The 22,337-nt window shown below is 45.2% G+C and overlaps 1 protein-coding gene across 1 annotated transcript in view; it reads right to left on the minus strand.

The window, feature by feature from the left end:
- LOC308334969 (uncharacterized protein) overlaps positions 1-22,337 on the minus strand; it is a 116,514-nt gene that overhangs the window by 81,539 nt on the left and 12,638 nt on the right. The window contains exon 4 of the mRNA XM_080791877.1: positions 1,566-1,720. Within this exon, the coding sequence (XP_080648003.1) occupies positions 1,566-1,720 (155 nt within the window). The remainder of the gene's footprint in view (positions 1-1,565; positions 1,721-22,337) is intronic.

The raw sequence follows: 22,337 nt of genomic DNA on the forward strand, positions 1-22,337 counted from the left end.
CGGCAAATGCATGACATCACTTGAAACCAAGGCAAGGGGCCGGCATGTCGATAGAGCCGAGCGGTACGACTGCTGCACTGTCGACTCACTGCTGTCAAAGTTGCACACGATAGGGTGGAAATCAGCTCTCTCTCCCTCTCCCTCTCTCTCTCTCTCTCAGCCACGTGCAGGCTGGATGAGAAGTCGACAATAAGCTGAAGCTTACTGTACAGAAAATGGGCATCAGCTATAAGGACACGTGCATGCACACACGCACGCACGCACGCACGCAAGACGGACAAATCACTCTAAGGGACAGACAATGCAAACACGCGCAAGTACATCAATTACACACGTAGAAACGCACACATATACACACACACAACGTTAGACAATTCGGAAATGGCTGAAGTTGTGAGGCTCATTCACGGACTCATTCACCCTCTCTGTCTGGCTCTCTCTCTCTGTGTCTGACTCTCTCTCTCTCTCTCTGTCTTACTCTCTCTCTCTCTGACTCTCTCTCTCTGTCTGACTCTCTCTCTGTCTGACTCTCTCTCTCTCTCTCTCATTCCTTTGCACCCAAGAAGCACTTGAGGGTGATTGACGTGCAGCGTCTGTCAAGTACTAAGGATAAATCATCCCTTAACAGCTTCTGAAAGAAATATGGGGGCATATGGGGTTCGAATCCTGCTTGCGCCATCATTTTTGTGCCAACCACAAACAACTTTTTGGGGGGTCGATAAAGACCATGACAGGTCTTTGAGGTTAGGGTTAGTGTTCCGAACAAATACATTTATCACACTGCATTTCTATCAGAAATGCATTAATCAGATGGTATTTCTGTCATTAAGGCATTTATTTATCACAATGCATTTCTATCAGAAATGCATTAATCAGATGGTAGTTCTGTCAGTAAGTCAGTTATCACAATGCATTTCTATCAGAAATGCATTAATCAGATGATAGTTCTGTCAGTAAGGCAGTTATCACAATGCATTTCTATCAGAAATGCATTAATCAGATGGTAGTTCTGTCAGTAAGTCAGTTATCAAATGGTATTTCTGTCAGTACCGGTAAGTCAGTTATCACATTGCGTCATCATGCGTTATCAGACTGGTAACTCTGTCAGAAGTCGGTGCCACTCAAAGTGAGGGACTGATTTCACCCCGCTGCGCACTTTGTTAGCCAAGCCTTTCAATCGGTCTTCATTTTAACTATTAACTATTATACTTATGACCCTCATGTCTCAAAAATATCAGATCTACAACTTCACAAAACTTCAACCAAAGTACAACATAGGGCTTATAGGACGGTGGTCAACGATGACAGAAACAAAGGAGCAAGGACCGAGTATCTCACCTTGATCTAGAAATCAGAACCTAAAATATCTGTTCCTAAAAAACGCGCAGCAATACGCTTGACAATAAACACTGAACACGTGCGCCTGTGCCTCCCCCCCCCCCCCCAAACACGCATGTACGCACACACACACACCAGCCACTCCAATCCAAACAATCGATCACCTGCTCTCCCGTCTCGCCCCCTCCTCTCCACTGTCACACCGCAGTCAGTCCACAGTGTCTTACCTCCCCGTCCATCCGTCTGTCTCCTGTCCTCTCGTCTTCAGGCTCCTTCGCTGCGACTGTGTCCAGCTCTCCTGTCCTGTCCTGTCCTCTCCTCTCCTCTCCGGGGAGGACACACGGGGACGTGCCAGCCTGCGCAGCGTGCCACTGCGGTGCCTCTGCTCTCCAAGAAAAACCAAGGAGGAACGAGAACGGAAATAGCAGAGGAGAAAAGAGAGGGAGAGAGAGAGAGAGAGAGAGGACACTTTAGCTAGGATTCGTACTATTATTCCTTGGAAACATCAGCATGTGCACGTGCGTGTGTGTGTGTGTGTGTGTGTGTGTGTGTGTGTGTGTGTGTGTGTGTGTGTGTGTGTGTGTGTGTGTGTGTGTGTGTGTGTGTGTGTGTGTGTGTGTGTGTGTGTGTGTGTGTGTGTGTGTGTGTGTGTGTGTGTGTGTGTGTGTGTGTGTGTGTGTGTGTGTGTGCGTGCGTGCGTGCGTGCGTGTGTGTGTGTGTGCGTGTGTGTGTGTGAGACTCTCTCTCTGTGTATTATTGAAACTGGTCTATTTTTATTCCACTGCACAAGTGCACAGCAGTGAGTTGATGCAGAGAGGGAGTTGGAGGGGGACTTTTCCAATAAAATTACCTCGCACAGCATGACCATTTCAAACAACAAACTATGCGTGCACACCGTGAACATCTGCGTGTGCGACGTGTTTGTGTACTGTATGTGTGTGCACGTGCGCGCGCGCACACACGCGCACGTGCGTTTGTCTTGTTTAAACATCCTGTAGCCTACATAACCCGTGTTGCATACATGCGTGCACAGTGCGCGCACACACACACACACACACACACACACCGACACAACATTTCAGACCTCCTCCCTTTCACACGCAGCTTCATCTAAACAACATATTTTTAGGTGGACTCAGCCGTGAACCCGTGTTGTAAAATGTCTTGATCCGTCACAACGGTCACACTTCATTTGACTAAAACTATTTTCACACCCGTTTCCCCCCCCCGGTGGCATCGTGACCTATTGATGTGTGCCGTGCTGCCAGAGGACGTGCGTCAGGGCTAATAGGACATGAAAGCAGACATTTCACTTCCCCCGAATTAAATACCACGAATAGATTTATTTGTGTGTTTTTTTACATAGCGGCAAAATCAGCTTTCATGGCTTCTCTCTGCATTTCCTGTCTCTATCTCCATTATCGCCATCTATAAAGGCTTACAAAAGTCCCCCTCAAAAAGGAAATAATAGTGCAATCAAACCCAATTGAACACAGGTGTACACTATCAAATCAACAGGCTACATATCGACTGACAATGTCTAAAATGCACATTATATTTAGGGCTGCTGTTACACACTTCAATGACCATATCAGTGTGGTTTGATTTGCTCATTTTGCTGGGCGTTCTGGAACTGTGTTAAACACATAAACAATGTATTAAGACACCTTTCTGTCCAGCAATCATTCACAATACAGGATGTATTCGCTTCCTCGTTGACTGACAAATACTATGACTGGACATAAATAAACAAATCACATTAACACAAATTCATTTTAAACAAATATAACAAAGATATGCATGATACCAAATAGTTCTGCTGGTTCTAAAATAGTATATAGTAGCCTATAACAGTGATTGACATTAATTAATTACGACCATAGGTCGCAATTAACCTGCGTTTCATATCAGTCAGTCTCATGTGGCCGTCTCCATATATGAAGCTCATCAAACCCTGGACCCCTGTTATGACATTCCATATGTTGATCCTATGTTGATCCATCGATGTCTCCCTTTTGACTGATACCTGTCCATTTAAACTCTAGACAGGCCTGCCCCAAAGTCATTAGCGCTGCGTTGCCAGGCAGCCGGGAAAAAACTAGAGTTCCCCACACTGTCTCGATAATGACATTTTCCTTGATGATTAGTTGTCACACAAAAATTTAGATTTACGATTGCATTTTGCGTTTTGGGCATTGAACATTGGAAAATACTGCATAAATACACATTTAATTTCGGTTTGGCTCTCTTGCCACCGGGCAGACTGACATTAATAACTTTAGAGTAGGCCAATAATTTACAACAAAAAAACATGCCCACCAGCACCGCAATCTTTCAACAGTCTATGACTGACTGTCTGTCCACAGCAATTATGTTGAGAGCTATTTTAATAGTAAGTACATTTTGTTACGGAATTCAAAATATACTTGAGTAAATAAAAGTTCAAAAGTATTGACGTCAAAATGTACTTAAAGTACGAAGTATACTCATTATACAGAATGTCCCGTTTCAGGTTTTCAAATGTATAACAATCTTGTGAAAATGGCAGATCTAGAAGCTCTCAATGCGTCGCATCGCGACCCTTTTGAGCTTGTAGATCGACTATTTTCAAATTTGCGAAATGTATATAGGTCTGAAGTGGTTAATGTACAGTATGTTTATATACAATATTAATCAGATTAATCTACAAAGGAAATAGTACCTAAAGTTTTCAAATAATTGTAGTGGAGTAAAAGTACTACATTTGGACCAGAGATGTAGTGAAGTAGAAGTAAAAGTATTGGATATTGGAAAGTACAAATACCACAAAAGTGTAATTAAGTACAGTACTTGAGTAAATGTACTTAGTTACTTTACACCACTGTAAAGGTGATAGTTCCTTTACAGTTTACCCCACTGTAAAGGTGATAGTTCCTTTACAGTTTACCCCACTGTAAAGGTGATAGTTACTTTACAGTTTACCCCACTGTAAAGGTGATAGTTACTTTACAGTTTACCCCACTGTAAAGGTGATAGTTACTTTACAGTTTACCCCACTGTAAAGGTGATAGTTACTTTACAGTTTACCCCACTGTAAAGGTGATAGTTACTTTACACCACTGTAAAGGTGATAGTTACTTTACACCACTGTAAAGGTGATAGTTACTTTACACCACTGTAAAGGTGATAGTTACTTTACACCACTGTAAAGGTGATAGTTACTTTACAGTTTACCCCACTGTAAAGGTGATAGTTACTTTACACCACTGTAAAGGTGATGGACAATATGTGGAGTCATGTCATGGACAGTTACAGTAGTTACCAGGGGTCATAAATAAGACACATGTGTCTGTGGGACAGACTTTTTATACACACCATTATAATAATGTTCTTATTTTGATCATAAGAGTAGACCCAATATGCTGAATGTCAAGTCTGCAGGTTTTCTCCAGAATATGTATGACATTTACTTACTACGACACTATATGTGCTCCATCTTCGTCACTGCTAAACCCCTTATCCCTCAACTTCTTTGCTTGTAGACTGGCCATTTTAACTATTCAAAAATGGTTAGCAAAATAGTAAAAAAAAAAAAAAAGGCAAAGAATTTTCGGGATAAGGGGTTTAGCGGTGACGGAAATGGAGCGCTATACGTATGTATCTATGGCACATTAGGAGTCCAACTAGTACTAATGGTTCTCAAATGTTTTATTTGCAAGGACCCCCATAAGTAGGCCTATATTTTGATGCCAATACACTACTTTTACTGAAGTAAATCTTTAGGACATTTACTTATAACGGAGCATTTCTACATTGTGGAAAAGCCATTTTAACTTTACTACAAATTCCGCTGTGTACTGTACCTACAGTACCAGCCAGTGACCACATGTTTGTGTGTGTTTGCACAATGGAAGATTGAGAAAAGGCTTTGTAGCTGGATTCCACAAAAAGGACACAAATAAAATAAACACCCGCAATAAATGCAGACTCTCACACTCTCTTTCGCACACGCACGTGCACACGCAGTCACACACACACAGCGTGAAATTCTGTTGCTTCGGGGGAAAAGTGTCAGGTGAACACAGAGGTGGATAGTAACGTTCACTCAAGCATTTGAGGAACTTTTACTTTACTTGAGTATATGTCCTGATACGTTATACTTCTACTCCACTTCTACCTTATACTTTTCTACTATTTCCAATGCCAATATGTTTAGTAAAACATGCCTTTTAATTGGTTTTGCTACGTTTACTTAGTACAAAAAAGAAAATAATACTTCCAAGAGTACTTCCACAGAGAGAGAGAGAGAGAGAGAGAGAGAGAGAGAAAGCGAGGCAGAACAAAGACAGGATGAGATGCAGGAAACAGGAAACGCGGAGGAGGAATGGAAGGAAGGAAGGAAGGAGGAGGCCTCACAGAACGCAGGGAGGAAGGAAAGAGGGGGCAGACAAACAGAAACACATGGAGGGAGAGAGAGGGGGAGAGAGAGAGAGAGAGGGAGAGAGAGAGAGAGAGACAGAGAGAGAGAGAGAGAGAGGGGCTTGTTTCCGTCAGTTCGTCATGGTAAGATAGTTACGTACCATATTCCTCCTGGAATAGGTACACATAATGGCTCATTCATTCCGTCTCTGCTTGGCCATTGGCCAGTTCATGATGAAACCATGATGTCATGTAGTTGTACAGCAGGGCTTCTCAGTCACAGTGGGTGCCGTGGCACCCTAGGGCACTTAGCACATTGCAACTTTTCAGGACTGGAAAGCCTGCCGTTTCTATTAGCTTCAATTCCCTGTCGATGATGTCACTGGTGGACAGGTTTCTGAACAGCCGTCCTATATGAGAGACAGACTGAGTAGAAGATAATTGTGCCATTTTATCATGATTATTACTGAGGACCTATTATACGAAGATAGGTTGAAAAGTGGTGAAGTGACCCTATAAATAAAAGTATAAATACTGCAATATAAAAATACTCTGTTGCAAGTAAAAGTCCAGAATTCTATTGTCATCAAAATGTACTTAAAGTACCAAAACTAAAAGTACTCATTGTGCAGAATGTTCCATTTCAAGTTTTCAAATGTATAATTTTACATTAAAACCTAAAACCCTGAGGAAGACCTGATCTTAACATGTAGGCTATTTACATTTGAAAACGTTTTTTTCCAAGGACCATCTGCACGCCTACTTATGCCATGGACCATTGGTTGAGAAACAGTGGGATGCATACACATGGGATGCATATAGCAAGTGTTCCCAAAGTAGTTTTAGCCCATATCCAGGCCCAAAACAACAGTGGTCCCCAGGTTGACTCTAAGCCAGGGTGGTCCCTCATTCACAATCAGTTGAAACCCCTGATCTAGAGAATAGCATGAGCAACTGGCGGCCCCCACCTTCACTTAATGTGGCCCCCGGGTTGATATCAGAATACAGATATATGATTGATTTGCAAACATAACCCGCTGTAATTACTTCAGTCTAAATTAGTAGCTTAATGAGTAGTATTAAAAAGGTTATTGTCTTTTTGATGTCCAATGTAATTGTAGCTAGTTCATTAATTAAAGACATTTGAAAGGCATTTGAAATAAAATAAAATAAAATAAAAACTTTTTTGGATTCGAATTCAAGAATAGCTAAACATAATTCAGGATTTTTTTTGCTCAAAACTCGTCACAATGCGACGTGTTTTGAGCTTGTAGATCAGCTATTTTTGCTACGACAATAATATAAAAATGCAATGTGGCCCTCTACTCGGGAGTGAGTGTGGAAATAGTGGCCCTTGTCAAAGTGGCCCATCCTTGATCTAGAGCAGGGGTCCCACCCTTTCTATTGTCACGGACCGGTTGTTAAATGTTTGTTTTCTAATGTATGGGATTTCTTAGATTTTTGTTTGATGTCTTCACGGAATTACTATTGAAGAGAAGACCTTAACCCATTCTGACCGGGCACCCATTTTGGTGTTAGCATCATGTTATGCTTTACCTATTGAAAAATAGCAGATCTACAAGCTCATATCGCGCCACCGAGTGGCGCGCTACGAGCTTGTAGGTCTGCTATTTTTTGAAAAAATCGAAGAACGACTGACATTTTTAGAATCTGATCTCAGGTCAGAATGGGTTCATCAGACCAGTGTGTGTCCATTGGAAACCTCGTATGAATCTGATCTCAGGTCAGAATGGGTTAAACAGCAGGTGTGTATAGGCGACAAAGCAGCAAACATGAAGGAGAGGGACAAAGATGGGAGACAATGTGGGAGCACACGCACACATCGCACTCATATAGAGCACTGTTTCTCAGACCCATTTGTGGGTCACAGAACAATTTTTTGGGTGGTCACTTCCTACATTAAAATAAATCACACCAGTGTGAAGTGAGAGGTGCTCTTATCATCATACATCATCTCATTCTAGCCCATCACAATTTGCGTTTGCGTCCTCACTTTTGTCTTCAATGTTTGAGCTCACACAAACACTCAAAGCTGGACATAGGCGTGGCTAGCGCCCCTCGAAAATATATACACATTCTAAACAATGACAGACAGACAAACAAACCTATAAGAAATTTCATGAATTAAAAATAAAATACTCAAAAAAGACGATCTACAAGCTCGACCTGAAAAGTTTGGAAACCACTGATGCAAGCAGGCATTAATGAACCACCTAAAAAATAAGCATAATAACAGGAGACCCAAACCTGACCTGCACGTGCGTCGTGCGCACACGCACACACACACACACACACACACACACAACACACACACACAGGTTTGTGTGCAGGTCTTGTAGGCGGCAGGCAGGCAGGCAGGCCTGCGGGCCCCATACACACAACACAACAGCAGGGCAGGCTGCATGAAATATTCAGTGAATTTTTCAACATGTGCTCTTTACCCCTCCACGTGTAGGGGAGAGGGGGAGAGAGAGAGAGAGAGATAGGGAAGGAGTGGAGACAGAGTCAATGAGGGCAAAGACAGAGCGAGAGGCAGAGAGAGAGAGGGTAAGAGAGATATAGGCAGAGACAGAGAGCGAGAGAGACACACCAGCTGACTCCATTCCAAGCGACTCCCCTTAGCAACAGCCCCGGTTCAGCCTGTGCCCCATTGGCCGGCTACCAGCACGCATCACGGTCCCATGCGCTCCCTCCCTCAGCCAATGGGGAGGCTCGGTGCAGCTCCGCATTGTGGATTCCATGTTCACCATGGCAACACAACCCTGCTCTTATAGCCAACACACACACACGCACACACACACACACACACACACACACACACACACACACACAAACACAAACACTACTGTAAATACAGTTCAAACTTGTTCCAAGTGAAGATGGACCAAGCCTGAAAGCACTGGTTCTCAAAGTCTGGTCCAGGGGACGACTAGGGGTCCAAATGGACCATTATAATATACATGTCTGTACACGTTACAAACGGGACCAGATGTTTTAACCGTTGAAATTATGGAGATGCAAGGTTTCTGCCACACGGCAGCCAAACACCTTTAAGAGTCACTGAAACACTCCAAAGCTCAGAGTCAGCACAGTGAGCTGCAGTCTCACTCTACACTGGGACCACGTGCTCTCTCTCCAGTCTCCACACCTGTGTGCATGTGCACACATGTACATAGTGTGCTTGTGCGCGTGCGTTTTTATGTGTGTGCGCGTGCCGTGCACTCTTGTATTTCGTTGCCATCGGATCACAGGTGGAAACCTCGGATGTCCAAAACCGTACGTTTTTACTTATTCACTTATATCAAAAACCTTTCAAAATAGTACAAACAAAATCTACAAGCTCACAAGGTAGATCGGTTATTTTCAGTACTCTTGTGTGATGAAAAAAACGAATGATTGAAATATGGGGATACAAGGTTTCTAAACGACGGCGACAGTTTTCGTGAACCATTCCGGCCGAGACATCGAGACAAAAGCAGATTTACGCCGCGGCGGGCGAACAGGCGAGGCAGAGCAGGAGGGCGAGCAAGCGTGTGCAAGATGAAAGGGTTCTTCCTCCGACCGTTTGCCGTCCAAGGCTATAAAATACCCAACCATCACTTCGTTTCAACTGTAAGCTATAAAGAACAACGAAAAGAAGAACAGATCGTTTTTTATTTCTCTTCTCTTCCCCTCTCTCTCTCTCTTCTCTCACGCACATCCCCATGGGCCCGGACAAGTTATACTTTCAAGTATTTAATCGGATGTAAAGTAACCGAGTTACTGAGATAGCTGCATTCATTACTTTTAATATGCTTTTGGATCGCTTTGACTCCTAAGTCGATCAAATATGAAGCTTTTCGTTTGAACATGTGGAAGAATGATTTAAAGTCTCACAAGACGTCTCACAAGACGAGACTTCGCCCGAGATAATGGGCGATCTAGCGATTCTCTGGTATGCTCCTGTCCTAGGCTGCGTTAGGACTCCGGGGGGGGGGGGGACTCGGAAGAATGGACAACACTGACCAAAAAAAAAAAAAAAAGAATCACACCCGTGTGAACTGTGAAGTGTGAAGCAACTCAGTGTAACATTAATGATTATGAAGTAGAAAAAAAGTCTTAGTCTCTGCCATGTACTTGCATTAGAGTAATGACAAAGCTGACCCAGACCCCGGCGGCGGTGGCTCAGGGGTAGAGGGGCTGGATGGTAACCGCAAGGTTGCCAGTTCGAACCCGGGGCTCCCCCACAGTCAGCGTCGAAGTGTCTGAACCCCTAATTGCTCCTGACGTGCTGGTTGGTTCACGCCGCCATCAGTGTGAATGGGTGAATGTAATGCACAATCTATGTAAAGCGCCTTGGATAAAGGCGCTATATACTGTAAATGCACCATTTACCATTTAGATAATATGGTGGCGATGCTGATGCCTGTTTATCAGACTGTATGATACACACAAACAAGCCAACTGGCTAACATCTCTTTGTTTCTCCAAGGTGTGTGTGTGTGTGGGGGGGGGGGGTTACAGAGAAAATAATCTATATAAAGTGAGATGGTAAGACAAGGAGAAATGGAGAGAGAAGGGGGGGGGTGTTATAAAGATAGCAACGGAAATAGAGAGATAGAGACAATCAGACAGGCTGGCTCCAGCGCAATGAGCTAAAGGAGAGACAATGAATAGCAACTCCTCCACACACTGACACACATGATGAATGGGTCCGCAGGCCTGCATGTGCACGAGTGTGTGTGTGTGTGTGTGTGTGTGTGTGTGTGTGTGTGTGTGTGTGTGCAGCCATGCGTATGTGCGTGTGTGGATTGTATACGCGTCAATGTGCGTGTGCCGCATCTCGAATCATTGTGACAGTGACCACAGCCAAGCAGAGGTCAATATTCTCTCTCTCTCTCTCTCTCTCTCTATTCAATGGGGCTTTATTGGCATCACAAAACATACGTCTAAATTGCCAAAACAAAATGAATAATAATAACAATTTATATACAGTAGCACTTTTCTGAGTATTCAAAGTCACGTTACAGAGCCGAAAACAAAGCGGTCCTCACTAATGCTCATCATAGGATGCCACAATTATACCGTCTATACTCACTCTGCGTCTCATTGGTGATGACATCATCGATGGGGATTACAAGCCAATGGAAAGAAACCACAGTTTTTCTCTTATTGGAAAGAAGACAGCGTTGGTCCATGCAGGGCTCGGGAGTCGCAAAAGCTTAGCTGTAATCAGCTGTCAGTCTGTGGTTTGCTTTCAGTCGGCCACCCTTTTCCTCCACAGCGATCTCACACCTCATTCCCTCATCAGCGTGATCCGTTTCAAAATGGCTCGCTCCTACACCAGATCTGCTTCAATTGCTTCACACAGCCCAGCTTCCACCGTATTACTCAAACGTGTAAACTGAATGTTGAACTGAAATTCTCGTGTGCTTGGCTCTAAAGTATTAACTGGAATTCAATGTTGCATAGCTTTTAACCCATTTAGGCTTGACGTCTGAAAAACCTCATATCAATATTTCGTGTCAAGGACCCCAAAAATTATCTGCAATTGGCCGCCGACCCCCATCTGAAAATATGTTTTTCTAGGGACCCACCATGAAGCAAAGATCTGAGTTAAAAACTGAAACTCTGAAAGAATATATTCAAAGATTTGAGGCACATTTTCATGATTTTTCAAAAATAGCAGACCTACAAGTTCATGAGCTATGAGCTTGTATATCTGCTATTTTTCAATAGCTAAAGTATAACATAATGCTTTTAAACACCAAAAATTGTTCCCGCCCCAAAATGTGTTAAACTGATTCAATGATCTATGGCTTTAATGTTAAAATGTTAAGTTAAATGAATCTGATTACAGGTCTTTCTCTATGGTATTGCTCTTGTATTCCCATGGGGGGGATCCCTGATTTTGCTTAGCATACTGCTTAGCAAAATGTAGGCAACATCTTAAAGAGCAGAGCCATTAACGCCAAGCTTAACTGTATTCCATTTGTTGCAATAATTGGTTAAATCTACTTTGACGTGAGTGTTCCTGACACTGAATGTGACCTCTCTCTCTCCCCCGCTCTCACACACACACACACACACACACACACGCGTGCACACAGACACACAACCGTCAAAAAGCGTGGGCAATGAAAATTAACAACAGGTAATTAAAAGTAATAGCAGTCCCGGTCCTCCAGGTTTGAGGCACGCGGGCCCGGGTACAGACACACACACCACCAACACCAATTACGCAGTCAATTACCCCGGGGCCTAATTATCAGCGGGGTCTATATAGGAGCGGGGCCGTCTGTGGCGGAGGAAGACGCTAATGACCTGTTATGGCAGACCGTGTTTATCTAGCTGATCACTGATTAGCGTGATCAACGGGGAGAGAGAAAGGTCAGCGGGCTCAAACGAGAGGCAACTTCAGGCCAGGCCCGTCGGGGCTAATTGATACTTCAGGGTTAGGCCCAAGGCCCGGGCTAATGAAGGCCCGGGCTAATTGATAGTTCAGGGTTCACGGCAGGGCTCAATGGTGGCAAAATGCCGTTAGTGTTGATTTCGTCGACAAAAAAATGTTCGTCAACTAGCTTTTTTCACTAACGGGGGAGGGGGGGCCCAGGGGCCAAGTACCCCATGTGCTGATGACCTTATATGGGCCGATGACCTGGTCACGAGACTGAACGAAAGAAAAAGTGTGTTAAAAGCCTCAAACGAGGCCGCCCCAGATCCTCTGAGCGCCAAAAAAGAACAGACAATAGGACACACGCCAGCTCCATACTGTATATGAAGATCTAGGGGTGATCATCAGGTGTGATCAATAGGCTAATTTGGGCCCTGCAGAGCGGTGCCCCTTGGGCACTGGCCGACCTGTAACGATGCAAGTTGGAAATGCATGCCCCACACATGTCTGTGTCCCTTTTATGCCCATATATGGAGTTCTTTGTCAGGCATGCCCAAATATGGAGTCTTATGCAGACCGTCAGAATGAATTGTCAGAACAGGTCAGCTCCATATATGGACCCTGGGCAGAGACCCTGTCCAGAGCCCGGGCAGAGGCCCTGTCCAGAGCCTGGGCAGAGACCCTGTCCAGAGCCTGGGCAGAGGCCCTGTCCAGAGCCTGGGCAGAGGCCCTGTCCAGAGCCTGGGCAGAGGCCCTGTCCAGAGCCCGGCCAGAGACCCTGTCCAGAGCCTGGGCAGAGACCCTGTCCAGAGCCCGGGCAGAGACCCTGTCCAGAGCCCGGGCAGAGGCCCTGTCCAGAGCCTGGGCAGAGACCCTGTCCAGAGCCTGGGCAGAGACCCTGTCCAGAGCCTGGGCAGAGGCCCTGTCCAGAGCCTGGGCAGAGGCCCTGTCCAGAGCCTGGGCAGAGGCCCTGGGCAGAGGCCCTGTCCAGAGCCCGGGCAGAGGCCCTGTCCAGAGCCCGGGCAGAGGCCCTGTCCAGAGCCTGGGCAGAGACCCTGTCCAGAGCCCGGGCAGAGACCCTGTCCAGAGCCTGGGCAGAGACCCTGTCCAGAGCCTGGGCAGAGACCCTGTCCAGAGCCCGGGCAGAGGCCCTGTCCAGAGCCCGGGCAGAGGCCCTGTCCAGAGCCCGGGCAGAGGCCCTGTCCAGAGCCTGGGCAGAGGCCCTGTCCAGAGCCCGGGCAGAGGCCCTGTCCAGAGCCCGGGCAGAGGCCCTGTCCAGAGCCCGGGCAGAGGCCTTTTTGGGGCGGTTCTGGACAACCGTGGGTCCGACCGACTCGACACCGGGCGGTGATGTCGTTGGGGCGAACGGTTCGTGGATTACAACAGTACACACAGACCGTTCACCAGTGACATCATCAATGGGGAATCCAAGCAAATAGAACCTGCAGGCTTTCTATTGCTGAAAAGTTGCAATGTGATAATGGAAGACATCGTTCTCACCATGATACAAAAATAAATATATATTTTTAAACAATGTTTTAAAACAAATCTGCCTAACGATGATGTCACTGGGGGACGGGTTTCTGAACTGCCCACAGCCCTCCTATGAGACACAGACTGGTTTCTGAACTGCCCACAGCCCTCCTATGAGACACAGACTGGTTTCTGAACTGCCCACAGCCCTCCTATGAGACACAGACTGGTTTCTGAACTGCCCACAGCCCTCCTATGAGACACAGACTGGTTTCTGAACTGTCCACAGCCCTCCTATGAGACACAGACTGGTTTCTGAACTGTCCACAGCCCCCCTATGAGACACAGAATGAGTAGAAATCATCAGTCAATCATCAGAGATCATTAGTGAGGATATTGGTCTAACTAACCCATAACCCTAGGGCTTTTAAGTTGAAAAGTGATGAAGTGGTCATTTAAAAACAATTGACGGGTAGACAAGTTTCCAAAGCTCTCCTATGAGACACAGACCAAGTAGAAATGTTTTTATCATGGACATTAGTGAGGACAATTATACGTTTATATATATATTTTTACCTAGTTGCTTTCCGGGGCCATGTATAAGCTTAGACTGTGTCGCAACATGGCGCTGTGAGCTTGTAGATCAACTATTTTCCCAGAATAGGGACGCTAGTGGTTAATCATATTTGATGTGTCAATCTTATTTGTCGGCTAGGCTAGTTTTCCTACAAGCTTGGTTTTTCTAGCAAGTAGATGATAATTGCTGCATCTGCCTCAATTTAATCTCTCTCGCACGCGCACACACACAAGTATGTGTCATGTGTACATTCCACAAATTACGCAATTATTATATAATTGGGATAAACAGACGCAATTGTTTGAAACTAGGTGAATTCTTCATCGCAAATAAAATCATCTTGTATGAATGAGGCACCGCCAAATTAATTTGTGAAATCTGTGTCATGTGAAATATTATTCACGATGACCTTTCACAAAATGTATTTGTCACGTTCCTTCAATATCCTCTAATGTGTGTGTGTGTGTGTGTGTGTGTGACTCAGTACCAAAGAAAATCGGTTGTGCTTGTTAGTGTGGAAACTGAAAAAATGTGTGTGCTGTATGCATGCGTGCGTGCGTGCGTGCACTGCACACACGCGCGTATGGTTGGGAGAACAGTGCTCAGTAGCAGCAGAAGCTCTCTAATCGAGTTAGCTTTGGTAACATGAGTGGCAGCTGGCTTTCCAGGAATACACTCACCACCTGAGCTAGTGGACAAACTCACTCTCTGCAAGAGGATCACTCACACACACACACACGTTCACGCACGCGCACGCACACGCACAGTCCTACCTTCCTGTCTTGTGTCGTATTAAAAATGCATGTGCGGTGTGGCTCTATGGACAGTAAATGCATAATTTATGCACTGTACACACGCTGAGAGGTGTATATTAACACATTCATCTGTACAGCACCACACACACACACACACACACACACACACACACACACACACAGAAAGAGAATTGTGGCAGCATTAGGTAAGGACATCACCTCAGAGAACACCTGTGAAAGTCAGGAATTCAAAATTGACTTGAGTAAAAGTACAAAAGTATTGGAATCAAAGTACCAAAAGTAAAAGTACTCATTATGCAGAATGTCCCATTTTGAGTTTTCAAATATCTTTTGAAAATAGCAGATCTACAAGCTCAAAATATGTTGAATCACGACACTGTGAGCTTGTAGATCGGCTATTTTCAAATGGACGAAATGTATACAGGGCTGACGTGGTTAATGTATTGCTTGCAAAAATGTAATCCAAATCTAGAAAGTAACTAAAGTTTTCAAATAAATGTATAGTGTAGTAAAAGTACAATATTTGCCTCTGAGATGTAGAGAGATGTAGTGGAGTAGAAAGCACTGGAGTACAGTACAGTACAGTACAGTACAGTACAGTACAGTACAGTACAGTACAGTACAGTACAGTACAGCACAGTACAGTACAGTACAGTACAGTACTTCAATCACTTTCCACCACTGTCTTACATACACAAAAGCAGTCATGTTGCGCACGCACATCTACACAATCGGCTTCTATCAAATGACATGGTTGAATGTCGTTGCTGTCCTGTCTTGTGGAAACCATGTATGTCCAAAGCTGTGACTTTTCAGGGAATGGACAACACAACATGTGTTTCAAAGGATCCAATGTAGTTATTATTATTATTTACTCACAAACTAAGTACATCTACTTAACAAGTTGTCACCGTTTAGCCATAGGGAATTGGGAAGATTACACCTCATTCACGTCAGTGTTCGCGGCTCGCAGACCTCCATTGTAAGAAACGGCTTATGTTAGCATTAGCACACAATGTTTATATTTCGCCAGAAACGAGCATCGAGTACTTTTACTGTCGCTACATTAAACAATGCACACATTGTGTTGCGATGTGAGGCGTGAGGAGATTTGTATACATTTGAAAACTAGGGGGTCTCCAGCAAAAGTAGTTACGGTAATGTGGCATCACAATGATTTGAATCCATTTATAGTACGTTGGCTATTCAAAAATGTCCCATAAGTACATTTTCATGACAATACTTTTGTAGTTTAACTCAAGTACATCCGGACTGTAACTGGTATCAAACTATTTCTGTATTGCAGTATTGACACTTTTACACTTTGAGTACTTTTTCCACTACTGTCATTTAACAAAAAATACAAAATAATATGTATATAAAAATAATAAAATATGGAATTAGGAGTTTTCTGCTTCGTCATGGATAGGATGCACTGCAGTGTTTGTGCTGCTTTGAGGCAGACTATTATAATTGTGCCTGACATGTTTACATCTTCTAGATCAAAGCTGGTTAGCATGTGAGGAGGTTGTAATGAAAGGGACACGTTAACCAGTGGCGGAAGACGCACTGTCGCAATCACGTGTTACGCTGGCCTGGGTAACGCGAAGACTCGCCCCAAAACATGCCCAGCGGTTCTTGTATACTTGCAATTGTTTGAGGATAAGATTAGAAATAAGTTTAGGGTCACTCATAGTTTTACTGAGGATAAGGTTAGAAATAAGCTAAGGGTCGCGCATAGTTTTACTGAGGATAAGGTTAGAAATAAGCTTAGGGTCGCGCATAGTTTTACTGAGGATAAGGTTAGAAATAAGCTAAGGGTCGCGCATAGTTTTACTGAGGATAAGGTTAGAAATAAGCTTAGGGTCACTCATAGTTTTACTGAGGATAAGGTTAGAAATAAGCTAAGGGTCGCGCATAGTTTTACTGAGGATAAGGTTAGCAATAAGCTTAGGGTCACTCATAGTTTTACTGAGGATAAGGTTAGAAATAAGCTTAGGGTCGCGCATAGTTTTACTGAGGATGAGGTTAGAAATAAGCTTAGGGTCGCGCATAGTTTTACTGAGGATAAGGTTAGAAATAAGCTAAGGGTCACTCATAGTTTTACTGAGGATAAGGTTAGAAATAAGCTAAGGGTCGTGCATAGTTTTACTGAGGATAAGGTTAGAAATAAGCTAAGGGTCGCGCATAGTTTTACTGAGGATAAGGTTAGAAATAAGCTAAGGGTCGCGCATAGTTTTACTGAGGATAAGGTTAGAAATAAGCTAAGGGTCGTGCATAGTTTTACTGAGGATAAGGTTAGAAATAAGCTAAGGGTCGCGCATAGTTTTACTGAGGATAAGGTTAGAAATAAGTTTAGGGTCACTCATAGTTTTACTGAGGATAAGGTTAGAAATAAGTTTAGGGTCACTCATAGTTTTACTGAGGATAAGGTTAGAAATAAGCTTACGGTCGCGCATAGTTTTACTGAGGATGAGGTTAGAAATAAGCTAAGGGTCGCGCATAGTTTTACTGAGGATAAGGTTAGAAATAAGCTAAGGGTCGCGCATAGTTTTAGTGAGGATGAGGTTAGAAATAAGCTAAGGGTCGCGCATAGTTTTACTGAGGATAAGGTTAGAAATAAGCTTAGGGTCGCTCATAGTTTTACTGAGGATGAGGTTAGAAATAAGCTAAGGGTCGCGCATAGTTTTACTGAGGATAAGGTTAGAAATAAGTTTAGGGTCACTCATAGTTTTACTGAGGATGAGGTTAGAAATAAGCTAAGGGTCGCTCATAGTTTTACTGAGGATGAGGTTAGAAATAAGCTTACGGTCGCGCATAGTTTTACTGCAGGATAAGGTTAGAAATAAGCTAAGGGTCGCGCATAGTTTTACTGAGGATGAGGTTAGAAATAAGCTTACGGTCGCGCATAGTTTTACTGCAGGATAAGGTTAGAAATAAGCTAAGGGTCGCGCATAGTTTTACTGAGGATAAGGTTAGAAATAAGCTTACGGTCGCGCATAGTTTTACTGAGGATAAGGTTAGAAATAAGCTAAGGGTCGCTCATAGTTTTACTGAGGATGAGGTTAGAAATAAGCTTACGGTCGCTCATAGTTTTACTGAGGATGAGGTTAGAAATAAGCTAAGGGTCACGCATAGTTTTACTGAGGATGAGGTTAGAAATAAGCTTAGGGTCGCGCATTGTTTTACTGAGGATAAGGTTAGAAATAAGCTAAGGGTCGCGCATAGTTTTACTGAGGATAAGGTTAGAAATAAGCTAAGGGTCGCGCATAGTTTTACTGAGGATAAGGTTAGAAATAAGTTATACTTTTGACACCGTTTTACTGAGGTTACGTAAACACATCTTTATGAATGCATGCCAACTTGCCAGGAATAGAAACCCTGACGTTTAATTTAGAGTCCCCATCGATGATGTCACTGGTAGGTTTCTGAAAGCAATAAAAGGTACACAGTGCGTGCGTCTGGTCCAGGCGTATCCAGGGAGTCCACTACAGTAGCCAGCCAGGTATCTGGTTAATGTGGCCATCTGTCAGTGAACACAGCAGCACAGGCCAGAGGGCTGGGCTCCATTATTACCACACATCATTACCGACACACACAATAATCTAGTTACCGTCTCTAGGTTATACTGGGGGCCTTTCCTTGGGCGCTACACGTTTGGATGCCTAGAACGTGTATACACGTCTTAGCGAATAAATCCGCGGGCTGCCCAGGATGTTCACTTCCTGTAGTAACGCAATCTTTAAACTCTCTTTTCTCTGTGGTGTTTGAACAGAACGCAGACGTTCTGGGCTCGTTTAAGATTTTTCGCTGCCTCACGGTTATACAATATTAACGCTTCTGAAGAGAAATAAAAAATTCGTTAGATGGATTTAGTAAATGGCTGATTTTTTCTTCCTATTTTCGGGGGAATGGAAAGTGAAAGTGCTTCAAAATAAAAGCTTTGTGCATCCGGTTGGCACTCAAGCGACTATAGCGCTGGAGGACTTGGTAGCATCCCAACGTAGAAGGAAGTATACCCAAAACCACAATCCTCACACGGCTGCACGATTCGTACCACGGCGCGCCAGTGTCGTCGGAAATAGCCGATCAGGTCAGGCGCGTGGCCGATCAAACGCGTAGCTGTTACGCTTGCGTCCATGCGTGATGTGTCCACAACCACAACATGTGCCACCCGAGTCTAAAACGTGAGGAAACCACTACACGTAAAGCAGTGATTCTGCATCCTCTGCCCGTCTCTCTCTGTGTGTCTCTTTACACCTCTTCTCCACACAGCCTCCCCTCGTTCCCCCTGCACTGGCCCCTCTCACACAAAGGCAGGGGGAGGAGGAGAGAGGTGGGTGGGTGGGTTGATGGAGGTGGTGTAGGATGGAGGATGGAGGGAGGGATGGATGGAGTGAGTGGAAGGAAGGCACAAAGGGCTGGGAGCTGCTGCTTCTCGCTCTGGGGAGTATTGGGGTGGGTGGGTGTGACGGAGGGTCAAGGGAGGGGGGGGGGGGGGTTGGGGGGGTGAAATCTGAGAGGCAGAAAGCCAGAACAAGAGCTGGGGGCATGGGTGGGGAGGGTGAGAGGGTCAGGGTGGAGGAGAGAGAGAGAGAAATAGAGGGGAGTGTGTAGGAGGGGGAGAAAGAGGGGGAGAGAGAGAGAGAGAGACACACACACACACACACACACACACACACACACACACAAGTGGAACATGCTTACGGCTGTGCTGATTTGGGGATTTGGGGGTTTGAGAGACTCAGCAGAGAAAGTGAGGATTTGAGAGGAGGATTTGCACATCCGCTCTCCAAGGGCCAAGGGCTGCCGTCCAGCAGCAAGCACAGCCTGTAGGCCTCACCCCTGCTCAACCCCGGGCGCGATTTTCTGATTTTTAGCAGCGTTTCTCCATCGGTTTTCCGAAAAACGCGCCCAGTGTGCAACCACCTTAAGGCCTCATCCACCATGCTATCCAACAGACAGTAAGGCCTCAACCATGCCATCCAACAGACAGTAAGTCCTCAACCCTGCCATCCAACAGACAGTAAGGCCTCAACCCTGGCATCCAAAAGCCTGTAGCCCTCAACCCTGGCATTCAAAAGCCTGTAGCCCTCAATCCTGCCATCCAACAGACAGTAAGGCATCAATCCTGCCATCCAACAGACAGTAAGGCATCAACCCTGCCATCCAACAGACGGTAAGGCCTCAACCCTGCCATCAAACAGCCTGTAGGCCTCAACCCTGCCATCCAACAGACAGTAAGGCCTGGAAGCTTAGTTTTTACTGAATTTTCCACGGTGAAAAGAGGTGGTCGACGAACATTTTTCATCATAGTTTCAGTCGACGAGATCAACACTACCACGGAGCCCGCCGCCATGGGTCCCGGTGTCTCCATCGCCACCTCCATGGCTCTCATTAGAGGTGTTGCGTGTTGCAGACACCTGTTCCCTCCTCCACCTCACACTTCTCCGCTGCTCGCTCGGATAATGGCAACACATAAGCCGTTTCCACACGTAGGCGTCTAGGCGCGGCAGTTTTCCGCTCTGAGCAGGGATCTCTTTCTGGTTTTTTAAGACAGCTGGTGGATGGAAATTAAGCTCCACCCACGCGGCTGAATGCCGCGACGGCCAGATTACCGGAAACGCGTGCTCCAGCGGCATTCTCCCGCGAGGGTGGAGCTTCATTTCAGTCCACCAGCAGTCTAAAAACCAGGAAGAGACGCCTGCTCTGAGCGGAAAACTGCCGCACCTAGACGCCTAAGTGTGGAAACAGCTATACACGTTCCCGGGGGCAAAGTCGTTACTGCTGTCGCCGCACAGCAGAAGGTCCTGTGTTCGATTCCCGCTGGGGACGCTGTGGGTGCTGTTCTCTCCTCCGCGTTATCACTGACGAACTACCTCCCCCTGATGGAGGGGAAAGGAACTGGTCGGAATAACGTGTTCCTTCCACGCACTACGTCTGTCTGGGGAAACTCCCCCCTGTCAGGTGAAAAGAAGCAGCTTGGACTCCTCATGCATAGAAGGGGGCACAAAATATGCACTCTGCAAGCAATTGATACTCTCCTCTCAAAACATTCTGCATGTGTTGGTATTATATTACCATACTTGTGATGACAAACTTTATGGACGCCATTTTTACTATAGTATTTAGCCATTTTAAACCCTGCCGCTGAAACTCAAATTCTCCTGTACTTGTGGGGACGTTTGGCTCTCACAAGTGCATGTAACACACAGCACACACGCTCTCTCCACTACCTACCTGGAATAAAACATTAAAAACCAGGCTTTAAAAAAAAAAAGATGACCAATTGAAACTGTATTGTGTGTTTAGCAAACATACTACAGCTAAAATGAAGAGCTCATTTTTTGACCTTGATGAATCTTTGATTTTGTCAAAATGAAATAGAGATTGAAAACAAATGCAAACATGGAAACATCTAATAACCATGCCTCCCTTTCTCTCCCTCTATCTCTCTCTCTCTCCACCCTCTCTCTCTCCCTCTCCACCCTCTCTCTCTTTCTCTCTCTCCCTCTCCACCCTCTCTCTCTTTCTCTCTCTCCCTCTCCACCCTCTCTCTCTTTCTCTCTCTCCCCCTCCACCCTCTCTCTCTCTGTCTCTCTCTCTCTCTCTCTCTCTCCCCCTCCACCCTCTCTCTCTCTCTCCACCCTCTCTCTCTCTGTCTCTCTCTCTCTCTCTCTCTCTCCCTCTCCACCCTCTCTCTCTCTGTCTCTCTCTCTCTCTCTCCACCCTCTCTCTCATCGTCAGCAGAGCTGCAGGCTTGCTGAACAACACGAGCAGCTGTCCTCACTCACTCGATTCCATTTGGATTTCTGTCCTTTTGATTTGCATGACAAAAGTGACAATTGATTGTCAAAGCATCGACGAGATCATTAACCACATGAACCCAGGCAGCATCCCTCCCCATTCGGGGGGGTGGGAGGGGGGGGGGTGAACATTCTGCATAAGTATCGCAGATATATAAGCATTAAGCACCATGTATTTGTTGAGTGAACTTGTACATCTGCTACTGTCAGCAAAGAGATTTGGTGTGGTGGGGTCTATTATATTCAGGTGGGGGTCAGTGCATAAGAGACCATATCTGTGGACAGTCCACCAGGGCAGAGGATCAGAGATCTGTGAACTATAGCATCAAGTGTCCCCTCTTTGTACACGGGACAGATTATGATGATGACATGAAGTCACCTGGAGCGAAAGTGACATCAAACAGATGTCAGGGACACAGGGTGTGTGTGTGTGTGTGTGCGCGCGCGCGCGCGCGTGCGTGCGTGCGTGTGTGTGTGTGTGTGTGTGTGTGTGTGTGTGTGTGTGTGTGTGTGTGTGTGTGTGTGTGTGTGTGCGTGTGCGTGATCGTGAGTTGATTGATCGCAGCTGTCAAATG

This window comes from Protomyctophum bolini, assembly GCF_963924005.1.
Source record: "Protomyctophum bolini genome assembly, chromosome: 20".
Taxonomy (NCBI): domain Eukaryota; kingdom Metazoa; phylum Chordata; class Actinopteri; order Myctophiformes; family Myctophidae; genus Protomyctophum; species Protomyctophum bolini.